Consider the following 14463-nt stretch of genomic DNA (forward strand, 5'->3'; position numbering starts at 1 on the left):
TTTAATGATGTGACAATTTCACGGTTCTCTATAGAGTTTATTCCTTCTCTTGAGAGCATATGTGTACTACTAAAGTATCTAATAGTTGCCACTTCTTCATCTGGTTTGACAGCATAGTGTTATTAATATAATAGACCATTAAGACAATATAAAATATCCAAAATGGTTCAGGTCTTTTCAGGCTATGTTATGACAGAGTAAGACAGCAAATGTATGTGTTGTCCATTCCAAGTGAATGCTAACTGTTCCTAATTCTCCTTTCCAAAAGAGATGGAAAAGAAAATTTACCAGACCAATGATCACATATTATATACCCAGGTCTACGTTAATCTGCTCTAGCAAAGATAACACCCTTGGCATAGCATCTGCAATTTAGACTACTGCTGGGATAGATTTACAACAGTCCATTGGCATTCTCCAGGAAGTGACTAGCTTTTATAGGCGACACACTGGTTAATTAAATGGAGATAGGATGGGAACTATTTCTGTATCTTTGGGATATTTTTACCCCTACATAATGCAGTATAATTTCTGAAATACTATTTAGACTGGGTGTGGGGGCTAACACCTGAATTCCCAGCACTTTGGGAGGCCAAGGCATGTGGATCGCTTGAGGCCAGGGGTTCAAGACCAGCCTCGCCAGCATGGTGAAACCTTGTCTCTAATAAAAATACAAAAATTAGTTGGGTGTGGTGGCATGTGCCTATAATTCCAGCTACTCGGGAGGCTGAGGCAGGAGAATTGCTTGCACCCAGGAGATGGAAGTTGCAGGTCGTGCCCCTGCACTCCAGCCTGGGCAACAGAGTGAGACTCTGTCTCAAAAAAAAAAAAAAAAAGAAAGAAAGAAAGAAAAAAGAAATACTATTTTAGACTGGGGAATAAGATAGTAGTTTCGTGACTTCCCTGCTATCATAGTTGTCCCCACAGGACAAGGAACAAGTGCGGAGTTGTACCAACTACCAAGTATATCTTTTCCAATTATACATTCAGGAAATGATGTAATGATCACTGGGAGGTTGTCATTTGGTGAACCCAACATGCACCCCATCTGAACTAGGACTCCACATATTACCCAACTCCCAAATGCCTCCACTCAAAAGAGGAGTGATGACCCTTCAGGAATCTGGGAGTAAATGTCAACTCTGTGTCCAACAGTCCTTTAAATATTCTGATATTCCTTTTTCTTCTAGGTGTTTAATTGTGCAGATAAATGGTCTATGTTTGAGCAAAGTACTGGTAGATCATTACTATGTGTATATGTACTTAGAGTTGTTGCACAGTCCTTCCTTCTGCCACTTATTAAAGCAGCCACAGTGATGCTGTGTCCTCCCAGCTCCTCCCAAAAAGGTAGCGTTAGGAATTATTTAATATCTTCTGGAGACTTTGGACATTTCCCTCTATACTATATCAAGGAAATTCTGGCATTTCAACTTCCCTGATTATAGTGACAGCCTACAACAAAACAGCTGAATGGGCATACATACACAATACACTTTTGTAAATTGACCCCATAAATGCTGGGTTTGCTGGTGATGGGGTCACCCAGTAGAGAGCCCACAAATAGAGATTGCTTTTAAGTAAAGAAGCTATTCTTATATGTTTTATTGACAGAGATGCATTATAGTGCACAGGTTATAAGAAAAACTCTGAATTCAAACTAGCAGACTTTGAGTCCAGACTTACTACTTCATAACCTTGAGGATACTTAGCAACTCTGCCCCAGACACCTCCTCTCTAAAATGGGTATAATGAGAGAATGAATCTGCATCATAAGATTCAAATAAAGCACTTAGAAGAGTACCTGGACCATAAGAAGCACTATATGAGTAACATGAATTATCTCTCCTAGGACACAAATGGTGAAAGGCGATCAGAGCTTCATTACCTCATAATGAAAACCTCAATTAATAGGTTTGCTTCTATATTTTAGTAACCATGTTAGATTAAAAGTCACAGAATTTGGGGAAAAATAATTTTCACACATCTTTTATAAATCTTTCAATTTTTGCTAAAATATTTGAAATTTATCCTTCTGAGAAAGAGGCATAAATACCTTAGTGTAGCTTATGTAATTCACCAATCACATTTCTGTTTCCCAAAAGAAGAAACATCATCCACTGTAAGCAATGGAATGAGCTTCAAACCTATAAAATGGAATTTAATCAAGGGTCTCTGAATACTACCATAGACAAAAGAACACTGTTTAATAATAAAGTTCAAGCATCTTTTTTATAATTAATGATTTAAAATTCAGCTTTGGTAGAACTTGAACAAGAAAATGTAAAGTAATGATTTAAAATTCAGCTTTGGTAGGACTTGAACAAGGCAATGTATCGTGGTGGTAGAAATTAGGGAAGGATTCAGAAATGATAAAGAAGTGCTAAGTGCTAATGATTTCCTGGTAGGACGTAATAGAAATGATTAGTATAAAGCTCTCTCTTCAAATAGCCTCAAAATTAGGCCTACAGGAAAAGCTGGAAGAGTGGAATATGAGCATCAAATCAAAAACAAAGTTGATCTGAAAGTGAAAGTCACGGTTTCTGGTGCCTGGCTCTCTTTGATGGTTTCCAGCTGTGTGCCTTTGGGCAAACTGTAGTCACCACTCAATTCGTGGATTTTAGTACGTGTAATTTGAAGAGATTACAACAAATTGGTGTTGGTAATCCACTCTAATTCTAACTATAGGCCTAACAGTTTTCCAGATGGCCAGACAGTGAAGCCTGAAAAGGAGGCAAAATATGTAGAGACTGGAGCAATACAAAGCAAACACTTTAGGAACAAAAAGAATTAAAATCAAGAGAGTTAGATACTAAACAGGCCAGGTGTGGTGGCTCATGCCTGTAATCCGAGCACTTTGGGAGGCGGAGGCAGGTGGATCACTTGAGGTCAGGAGTTCAAGACCAGCCTGGCCAACATGGTGAAACTCTATATCTACTAAAAATACAAAAATTAGCCAGGGGTTGTGATAGGTGCCTGTAATCCCAGCCCCCAGGAGGCTGAGGCAGAAGAATTGCTTGAATCCTTGAACCGGAGAGGCAGAGGTTGCAGTGAGCTGAAATCATGCCATTACACTCTAGCCTGAGTGACAGAGCAAGACTCCATCTCAAAAAAAAAAAAAAAAAAAAAAAAAGGGAGTTAGGTAGTAAACAGGTTAATTGAATGTGTAGTTTGTCTATCGATAGAATAATCTGTCCAATAGAGAAAAAGATACATAGTATTATTATTTGTTCAATTACATGGCACTCGCCTAGAACAAGGTCTTTCAAAGTGGTAGGTTACAAAAGACATTAAGATTCAACATTTAGCACTTTGATGCACACGGTGCAAAGAATAACACCACTTCTAATTTAACAGTGAAATTGTTACCATAATTTAATAGATTTTCAGGCATATAATATGGCCTGAGTCTTCGGTATTTCTCTGAAATTGCATAGTTTCTTTTATGCAACCAGCATGAGGAATAATTCATAGTTACACATCTTCACAGCCAACCCCTTTACAAAATCTTTGTAAAATGCGCAAGGCGACTGCACAGTCTCCTCATTGCCACTTTCATGTCATTGTTCCTGAATGTGTAGATAACTGGATTCAGAAAAGGAGTAATAAATGCATCAAAAATAGCAAGATATTTATCCAGGTGTGATGTGGGAGAAGGCCACGTGTAGAAAAACATCAGTGGCCCAAAGAACAAGATGACCACAGTGACATGAGCTGACAGGGTGGAGAGGGCCTTGGCTAAACCACCAGAAGAATGTTTCCAAACAGTGAACAGAATGAACATGTAGGAAATTACCAGCAAGACAAAGGAGCCCACAGAAATGAGTCCACTATTGACAGTGACCATGAACTCTAGTTCTTGGGTGTTTGTGCAGGCAAGTCTGAGGAGCCGAGGGAGGTCACAGTAAAAACTGTCAATGATATTAGGACCACAAAAAGGTAAATCTATCACAAAAACTAATTGGACCAATGAGTGGATAAGGCCAATGACTGAGGAAGTGGCTAAAAGGTAGAGACACATTCTTGGGCTCATGATGGTCAGGTAGCGGAGAGGTTTACATATGGCTACGTATCTGTCAAAGGCCATGGCTATGAGCAACACCATCTCCGTGCCCCCAACAGCATGGTTAAAAAAGATTTGAGTAATACATCCCCAAAAGGAGATGGCTTTGTGCTTCTTGAAAATATCACAAATCATCTTAGGGGCTGTAATTGAGCAAAATGCCATATCAATGATTGAGAGGTTAGCCAGGAGGAAATACATGGGGGAGTGCAGATGAGCATCTGTGATTACAGTGAACACAATGACAATGTTTCCCAACATGCTTGCAAAGTAGAACAACAAGGAGAAAACAAAAAGTAGAAGCTGAATCTCCCATGAGTTGGTGAGTCCCATGAATACAAATTCTGATACTACAGAGTGATTCATTCCATTCATTGCCTCAGACTCCAAGATCAGTTTTCATGTTACTTACCTAAAGGAAGAAAGAAAATGAGAAAGAATTACCTAGGCAAGTATTCATGTTCAAGAAAGAAAGCCTCCAGCCATGAAAATAAGTATCATATTAACATCTCACACAGTCAAATAACCCTCATCACAGGCATGCTGGACTTCTACTTAGAGGGGTCAGCTGGCTCCTATTTGGCATTAGGGTTTTCAAAACTACTACTATTAAATTAATTCCATCCTTAGACCTATCTCTCCTCTGCTTTTGTGTTACATGAATATTTCCTATTTGATCCTTCCCAGGATGTTCTACTTGGGTGAGATATAAGGTCATCTTTAAATACTTTTCACTATGATTACTTATCAATGGATATGATTTCAACCAGTGACATGAGCCACCTAACAGTTACTCATGCACAACATACAGCTTTCAAAGTCTCTATTCTACTATTTATATTGCTTAATCAGACTTTAGACGTTTCCCTTCTTTTTTTAAATTTCAAATTTTCTCTTATTGTATTCTCCAATTCACAAAATCTAATTCTCAAAATCCCAGCCAAATTCTCACTTATGTGTGAAATCTTCCCAGTGTGACCAAGACTCTGTATTCTCATCGCACCATCAGCATTTATTTTACTCTGCTTCTCACAGTTATAGAAATGTCCATTTCTCCAATTAAAATGTAGACTCTTGGATACAGAAGCCATGACTGATCCACAATGGTAGCTCCCACCATCATCACAATGACCAATTGTGACCAACACAGTCATATAATAAGTGTATCACACTTGTTGAATGAAGGCATACATTAATGGGACTGAAGAATGACACTGGAGTCAAGAGAGTACATCATAATTCAGTAAGGTTTATAATAATAGTGTATTAACAACATGCCAATCAGGAATTATCGCACTATCCCTATTTCAATCCTGTACTTATTTAACTACTCAAAGAAACATTTATATAAGATGTCATAAAAATAAATATGGGGTCTTATTCATTTTAAAGTCAATAAAAGGCTTCTAGGAAGAAACCACTGCATTTTATAAGTGATTTTTTAATCTCAATTTTTATATAAAATATGTAATGAGCTGAAACAAATAATCTCCTCTAATGTAGATATACACACCCAGAGGATACCATAAGATAAAAACCATGTCACATAAAGGCAGTCTCTCTTTTTATCAAAATACATTTGGAGTGAATAAAAGTGACAGAAATAAAATATTGAGTGAAAAGAGCCAGACAGTGTCTCTATCTGCACTCTGGAAGAAGACGATGATTGAGTAATGGAGATTAAGTCCAGAAAATAAACTAAAGAATGGTGGCCAGGTCCCAGCATGGGGAGGTGTGACAATATTACAATTCTTTAAGGATGAAGAACAACTGTCAGAAATAAACCATTAGAGTTTCATTGTTCAATGGAATGTTCCTGATTTAGTCCAACATTTATGTTTTATAAATAATTCATAAAGGAAGAAATATAGGAAGCAATCTGCTCAGCCTCACAAAGGTAATTGGTGGGAAAATTTATACTGGGACCAAGAACTTTTTACTCCCAAAGTCATTTACAGTAAATACTTGTTACATTAGTTTACTATTGCTGCGTTGCTCCTTGAGCTTCTACAAAAGAATCCATTTCCTTGCCTTTTCCAGCTCCTAGAGGATGCCTCCATTCCTTGCTTGGCTCGTGACTTTCTGCCTCTTAAAAGTGCATCACTCCAACCGCAACTTCTGTCATTGCATCTCCTCTCTGACTCTTCCTCTTATAAGGACCCTTGTAATTACATTGGGAAGGTCCAGATAATCCAAGTAAATCAAGATTCTTAAATTATTCATATCTGTACCTTTTTGCCAGATCCAGAAATTAGGACATGAATATTTTTGAAGGCTATTATTCCATACAGCACAGCTTTCTTACTGTGAACAAGTGCTTTATGGGAAAAAGGAAAATCTTAAACTAATGAATCTACAGAGGGATTTCAAGTAGCCTGTCAGGAAGGTGGAAGAGATATTGAGGGAATGGGGAGAGAGAGTGCATCCTGACTTTTGCTCTGTAACTATACATTAGTGACTTCTGACTCCAGTTACATGTAGGACCAAGGATGGCCACTAATGACTGTCAATAAGGAAACAAGGATCATTAGTCAACCAACATGTTCTTAGAAAAGTAGTTATGCTAGGTATATAACTCCTGAGTGGTTCTCTGAATGGTTTTGTTCATTAATTCAAAAAATATCTTGAGTGCCCAGGATTCCAGACATGATTCCAGAGGTTGGGTTTATAGCGTTGACAAGAATTTTTGCTTTTGTGGAATCCATATTCATCAGAGCAAATGCAATTTTGGTGTCACATACAGATTTTCATTCTACAGAAAGGGTAAGAACATTTGAAGAAAGTCTATAATTTATCAACTACCTGGGGAGTCTCAAACACTCTATTTCTAATTCAATTTCTACTTTCAGGATACCTCAGTTTTCTGACTTCTTCCTTTATCTGAATCCTTACAACTATAACTTCTATTACAGTATTTTCCAGTGGGTTTTATCCAATAAAAATGCATTGGTTTTATCTCCCCACATATACATATAAAACTCGTGGGGTCTAGTTTCACATACAATGATTCTTTGTATTGACTGTAAAGCAACTCAGAAACAATGCTGGGAAGATTTCTTGGCTTATTCATTCATTCATTCAACAAGTATTTATGCTGTATCTATCAAGTGCTTAACAATGCACTAAACCTTACAGATTATATAAAAGTGAAAATAGATACATTAATTATGTTGAAAAAATTAAGAAATTGAACATAGATAAAATGAGAATCTAAGGTTATCAGAACAATTTTAAGTAAGAGCTGTGCAAACCATTCTATGATTTACATCTAAATCCTCATGACCTGAACTATAAACTAACCAAAACTTGTCTAGAAATGGGCGGAAAAAAAAAAGACAAAAATAAATCCTTCTAATCACTAAGAGAAAAAATAGCCTTGTAGCAAAAAATGCTATTAAGGCTTCCATGAAGTAGGAATAATAAAAATATGCTATGAAGTGGAAATATATGTGGTGCTTCCTCCAAACTGAAATTTGAATAGCAAAAACTTACAACTCAGAATAGCAAAAGAAATAATGGAAATTTCACTTTTAATGAATTTACAAGGAAAAGAACAAAAATAAAAGAGGGTTTATTAGGTCTTTCAAAAAAATACGAGATTCTGTGTAAAGTTTACTCAAAGACAGGACCTACACAGAGGCAAGGTGAACTTTTTTTAAGTTAAATACATTTTTTAAATCAGAAAGGAAATAGATGAGAAAAAAAGAGAAGGGGAAATTGAATTACTGAATTCAACAGGAGACTAAGATGGTTCATTATGATAAAGGGCAAGTGATGGCAAAGTAGGAGTTTGTCTAGATGTGCAATATTAAAAGCTCAAGTGCCCAAAAATATTTCCTTTTAGCATTAGAGTTGCTTTCTTTTAGGTTAACATACTGCAGCACTAGAGTTGCTTTCTTTTTAGGTTAACATACTGAAGTCCCTAGTTTTGCTTACATTGATACAGGAAGGATATTCCATTGAGCTACTGCAGAAAAAAAAAAATGCCAGCTGGTTTTCCTTAGTGGAGATCTTACACATGCAAGACATAAGAGTCTTACTGATGAGGAAATAAGTGATCCATTTTTAAGCTTAATCATTACCCAAGAAGGATTATCAAGGATTGGTTGCTTTAAGAGACAGAGTAAGAGCTTAAGGGCTAGGTAGGAGAATAAGAGTTACAAGAATGAAAGCTAGAACTGAGTAAAAGAATAAATTGAGCTAAACACAACATGTACCTACTTCATAATTCCTTGTAAAGCAAAGATGAGAAAATAACACAAAGAGCAAACAGCAGCAGATCTAAAAATTTACTCAGCTCTTGTCTTCTTGTCTTCACATTTCTTGAGTATTAAGTATTCATCTTTGGGTCGCTGAATGGCTTCCAGGATGACACATTGGGTTATAATTGTTTGACTGTTTTTGATGCATCCCAGACCCTCCATAGATAGAATGTGTTCTCTCCTAAGGCCATTGCCATTAGGAGATATCCTGCTTTGAGTTCCCTAGTCCGGCCTGGCTATTGCTCTCAATAATTATAATGATATGAATTACAGTTATCATCTATGTATACTACTTAAACAATTGTGATAATGTGACAAATACAGATACTCTAGCATTTGATGGAATCATTTAAATTTAAATTCACCTAACTGGAATTGAATGGCATTAGAATTGGGCAACTTCTTAGAATAGATTTATGATCACTACATTTTAAAATTTTGAAAACAAATATGTTCATTATTCTCAATTCGTAAACTCGGTGAGCTGGAAAAGATCTGAGAATATGTTCTGAACCGCTTCCTTTCTTGTATTTACCCATCAAGGAAATGTCAGTTTTTCCTCAGTTTTCAAGGTTTAAAAATATATTTCTTAGCTATTATGAACCGGTGTCAAACCTTTTTTGTTGTTGTTTTGGAGACAGATTCTCACTCTCACCCAGGCTGGAGTGCAGTGGCACAATCTTTATTCACTGCAACCTCCTCCTCCCGGGTTTAAGCGATTCTCCAGCCTCAGCCTCCTGAGTAGCCAGAATTACAGTCATGCACCATCGCATCTGGCTAATTTTTGTATTTTTAATAGAGATGAGGTTTCACCATGTTGGCCAGGCTGGTCTCAAACTCCTGCACTCAACTGATCTGTCCACCTCGGCCTCCCAAAGTGCTGGGATTACAGGTGATGAGCCACCACGCCCAGCTGCATCCTGCTTTTCATTAACATAAAAGTCCAAATGTTCTCATACAAAAAGGAAATCTCTCATCCTTTCAATTAAGCTGATGTCCACTTAATTCATCCTCTTTGGATATGAAGAAGTTGTCAGCTACTCTGTCAGATAAGTGCTTAATATCCTTGATGTTGGTAAAAGCAAATAAAGATCACTCATCTGTACCCTCTAGTTTTAACACCTCAATTTCTTTAGCCTTCCTCAAAGGATCCATCTTCTACCTATCTTTGTCACTTTTGTCTAATCATTCCATTTCACTACCTAAAATTCCCATTGTATACCCCGAAAAAAATTATCATAAATGTTTTGAAAACATAAACAAGTATAGAAGATTTATTGCAGGTTGTTAAACACTACACATTTAGTTTCCTACTTTTTTCTCCATTCTTCAATCAACTAAATTTAACAGACACTACATTTATTTTTAGTTCATGGTGAGTTAGAACCCTAGATGTTTTTCTTCCAAATAAGTTTTCAATTATTCCTTCTCCATCTTGATTCCATGAAACTGGGATTTTATTTTTTAAAACTTCACTTATGACTAGTATCTAATGAACCTTCTCCTTTTTATATATTGGGTCTTCTCTAGAATTAGAAGTAAATAACAAGCTTGTTAGGAAGACAACAAGCATATTTTTCTTCATTTTCAGCGCTAATAGATTTCCCCAAAGGTCTCTGGGTACCACAAACAACTTTACAAACATCCTAGTCCTGCCCTGAACCAAGCCACAGTGCAGACTCCAGACTCTGTAGTATACCCTGTTGCACCTTTTCATCTCCAAGTCATTTCTAAGTTTTAGTTAAAAAACTAAGATTAATTCTTGTTCTCCATATCCATCGTAATTCATATTTACTCCTTTGCTGTGATCATTTCCCCACAACAACCACCTGTTTCTTTCTGCCCCAGGCTAGCAAACTGTTACCTGAGTCTTTCCTGCAGCTGAAGTTTATCTAGTTTACCTTGTTCCTGTTGTGAACTTCATGCCATCCTTACCTTGTAGCTATTTACAGACTGTCATCTCAAGCACACACAGATACCTAAAGTATTTATATAAATGGAAAAAATAGCTAATTAACTGCACTGGAGGATAGTGACCTAATAAAGCTATAATGACCTGGGACTGCAACTCTAACGTCAGTGAGCCAAGAAATTGTCTCCTAGAAATATATTCAAAGCAACAAAGAAGAAATGCTGATAATGAGTCACAGGAGGAAGAAATGACTCTAGAATCCCTAAGAAAAATCAATCTCCACCTCTTTATATTTTTCTGGGTTATTTTTCTTTTCTAACTTTTATTTTAAGGTCGGGGTACATGTGTGGGTACATAGGTAAACATGTGTCTTGTGGGCTTATTGTGCAGATTTTTTAATCACTGAGGTATTAGGCTTAGTACACATTAGCTATTTTTCCTGATCCTCTCCCTCCTCCCACCCTCCAATACGACCTAGTGTGTGTTGTTCCCCTCTGTGTGTCCATGTGTTCTCATCATTTAACTCCCGCTTATAAGTGAGAACATGTGGCTTTTGGTTTTCTATTCCTGAGTTAGTATGCTAATGATAATGGCCTCCAGCTCCATCCATGTCCCTGCAAAGGACACAATCTTTGACAATTTAAATCCTATCATGATAAATGAAAGTATCTCCAGATAATCCAATAATACACACTTTCCGAGAGATTCATAAAAATCATATGGAATCCTTATAAATATAAATTTTATCTATACATGAATAAAGTAGGCAAGTAAAATAGTAAACTACAAAAATTTTTAAATATCTTATAATGTGACTTTTATAAGTTATAAATTTAACATATTGTACCAAGTAATTTGAAGATATAGGCTTTATCTAATTAACATTCATTTTTTCCAAAGCAACTTGCAGTTTTCTGTAATCAAAGAAGATGATATTCATTGAATTTAATAAAAGAATCCAGTTGTTGAAGTAATTCCACTATCTTTTACTATGTCTGTCATTAGGAAGCAGGAATAATATGAATAAGGATTGACTTCAAAATATTAAGAGGAAGCAACAGGACTTGTTTGTGTGGTTTTTTAACCTTAGATGTAATCATGTGTCTCTGTCCATGGTTCTTAATGACCATTGGTTTACAACAAGTATTGATCAATTGATCAGCAAGCAATGATCATTGGGTTACAACAAGCACACTTGTTTTACTTGCTTATCCCCTTTAATTTCCATTCTGAATCCCTTTCTCTCAAAGACAGCCATTCTGGTGTTTTTTAAGCGTGTCTTGCTGTTGTGTTATCATGAAACATGTAGTATTGTTTGTATGCATATACATATAAAATAGTATTCTACATCTCATTCTAATTCTTTTTTTCCCACTTATCTCATGTTGCTATACGTACATCTAGTATATCACTTCTAAATACCACAGAGCATTCCATGGTGGGTATGCACCACTCTCTGACTTTCTGAGTACCCTGATCACCTCCAAGATTTTCAGGGTCACTGATTGGATTAAGCAAGTATTGGACCTTGCTTCTAACTTCAACCCTCACATACCAACAGTGCTAATATTTAGCTAGAAGACACCAGTGTAATAATACCAGTTGTTAAAAATTTAAAATACTTGCACACTGGTTAGAGTATAGCCACTGTCACAAGTCTCTTGAGGTTTCATCTGCTTCCAAGTTGCTTCCTCAGAGCTCCTCATGAATCAGCTACTAAAAGTTAATGCCTAGAACAGCAGGAGTCTCCAGGATCTTGCTCCAACCCTGGGACCAGGATCTGTTCTGATCGATGCAGTTGTTTAATATTTTGAAGATCATATCTTCCCTATACTAAAAGCAACACTGCCATGGACACCTTCTACACTGTCTCCCTGGAGATAGCAATGAAATGATCATGTCTTTTAAAGCAGTATGAGGCATTCATAATGCTTCTCACTAGCAAAAATATTCTCACTAGCAAAAAATTTTTGAGCTAGTGAGAATTATTGTATTAATCACTGTTTTGTGGCATGGAAAAAATAATACAAATAAAGCAAATGACGGATCTAAATTAGTGAATAGTTCCAACCCTAGAAATTATATCAAAGTGGGGACACAAAGACCATGTTCTTCTCCATAGTCCTGAACCCCAGACTTAGGGTTTAAAGAGCAGTCATTAATTCATCCATGTTGCTGTGCTAGCAATTACACATCAAAGATTCGTGACAAAATATTCAAATGCCCACTCTTACAGAACTAGGCCAGAGGGTGAAATATACAGGCACTAGGAACTGGCTAAGGTGGTTATACTGCCAAAGATTCTCCAGTGAGAACTCCTAGGGAAAACTAACCATAAATAGACAAAGGTTTGAAATACAAACATCAGTTCTGAAGTCGTAAGACTAGGAAACTCAAAAAGAGAGAGGCCAAGAGTTCCATCTGTATAGAAGCAAAACGTAACTGAATCAAAGAAGGAGCAAGAGAAGAGGACGTAGAATAATCATGTACACAGCTTGCCTTTACAATCCAACTATGGTGGGATGGAGTTGAAATGAACCGCAAGAAAAATCTATATGCCAAGAAAATCTCTACCCCAGCCATATCCCCAAGAAAAATCTGTTATATACTCAAATTACACCAAACCATCATCAATCCCATAGATAACTTGGGGGGACTTAATCAGGAAGAAAGAATGCAGATGCCATATGTAACACCTAAGAAGTCACTTCTATCAAGATCAAATACTAAACCAATTGAGCAAATTTAACATCACTAGTGATGCTGTGTGGATATTATGTACTCTCTGATATCATGTGATTAGAAGATCTTTTCATCTTTTGGGTATTCTTTTCAAAAATCCAGAACCCATGTATAACTGTAATGAAAAATGTCAGACAAACTCAAATTGAGGGACATTATACAAAATATCTGACCAATATTCCTCAAAGATGTGACACCATGAAAAGCAAGGTAAGACTGAGAAATTGTCACAAACCTCAGAGGAGATTAAAGAGACATAATAGCTAAATGTAATGTGATATAAGGATTGGATTCTGGAACATAAAAAGACATTAATGGAAAAAAACTGGTGAAATTTGAATAAACTCTAGAATTTAGTTTACAGTAATGTATTATACCAGTGATGATTTCTCAGTTTTGGAAAATGTACCATGGAAATACGAGGTGATAACATTAGGGGAAATTGAAACTTGGTAAGGGGCATATGGGCACCCTCTGGACCATCTCTGTAACTTTTCTGTAAATCCAAAATTATTCCAAAATAAAAGCCTTATTTTAAAACAATCCAAAGGATCAGAAAAAGAAATGTAAAATAGGACTGAATAGATTAAGTGAAAACCATGCTTGAAGATTTGTTGAAACTCTGCTATTTGACAGTCACTCAAGATACAAGGTGAATAATATGTTATGTAAGTAAAAAATTAACAGTCCAGTGGGAACACCAGATTTATCAACTAAGAAAATATGTTCTAAAATGATAGAAAACAGCAGAAGACCAGGAGTCTGTCAGTCTGGGTTCTAGGGTCTAGATTTGGATCTTCCATACACTACTTTTAGCATTTTCTTTTCTAGTAGTCGAGAGTTTCCAAAATGAGGAAGGACTAAAATTATTTATAATTTACTTTAAAATTCAAAAACTCTATTGTCCTACTAAGTAACTGCATGTGCTTTCAGTGCCAACATATCTTTCTACACTCTGTATGATGCAGGAGCTGGCACTCTGCCAACTTTCTCTTTTTTCTTTTCAGTTTCTCCTTGTTTGGATTCACCATTAGGGATACTAGAGGGAAGTGAGGGAAGTTGAAAGGCTGGAGATGGGAAAAGGGACTTCCTTCTTCCTGTTTGCCTCCTTTCTGCTTGCTGTGCCTGTCAGCATCACCCAACCACACTCATCACCTCAGCAACCTTGGTTGTTTTCCAAAGCAGCAGCTGAATCCAGTTAGTTTTTCTGATGCTAGAGGAGCTCTGCACCTCACACCCTCACTCAGGAACACCTGCACCAGCCAGTAGTGCCTCTCCCTCAGGGGCGTGTTATGACCCATAGGGCCTCCGCTAAGCTCAGAGACACTAGCCCCAGCCAGGCAGCATCCACCTCTGCTCAGATATTTGAGTTTCACCTCCACAGGTTCTTCCTCCAAGCTTTAAGAGTTTGGGGTTTTTTATTTATTTAAGTCTTAGTAGTTCTAACCTCTTTCCTTTATTTTCCCTTTTCTAGGAGTGAAAGCTGC

General features: G+C 36.8%; 1 protein-coding gene across 1 annotated transcript; it reads right to left on the minus strand.

Moving 5' to 3' along the window:
• Nucleotides 1-2475: 2475 nt before the first annotated feature.
• On the minus strand, nucleotides 2476-10257 carry LOC105499234 (olfactory receptor 4F15). Its single transcript, XM_071099433.1, has 2 exons — nucleotides 10187-10257; nucleotides 2476-4472 (listed from the first exon to the last, which is right to left on the minus strand). Exon 2 carries the CDS (start codon nucleotides 4433-4435, stop codon nucleotides 3497-3499), a length of 939 nt encoding a protein of 312 aa, XP_070955534.1. The 5' UTR covers nucleotides 4436-4472; nucleotides 10187-10257; the 3' UTR covers nucleotides 2476-3496.
• Between the last annotated feature and the right edge of the window lie 4206 nt (nucleotides 10258-14463).

Source organism: Macaca nemestrina, chromosome 7, assembly GCF_043159975.1.
Source record: "Macaca nemestrina isolate mMacNem1 chromosome 7, mMacNem.hap1, whole genome shotgun sequence".
NCBI classification, from domain to species: Eukaryota; Metazoa; Chordata; class Mammalia; order Primates; family Cercopithecidae; genus Macaca; species Macaca nemestrina.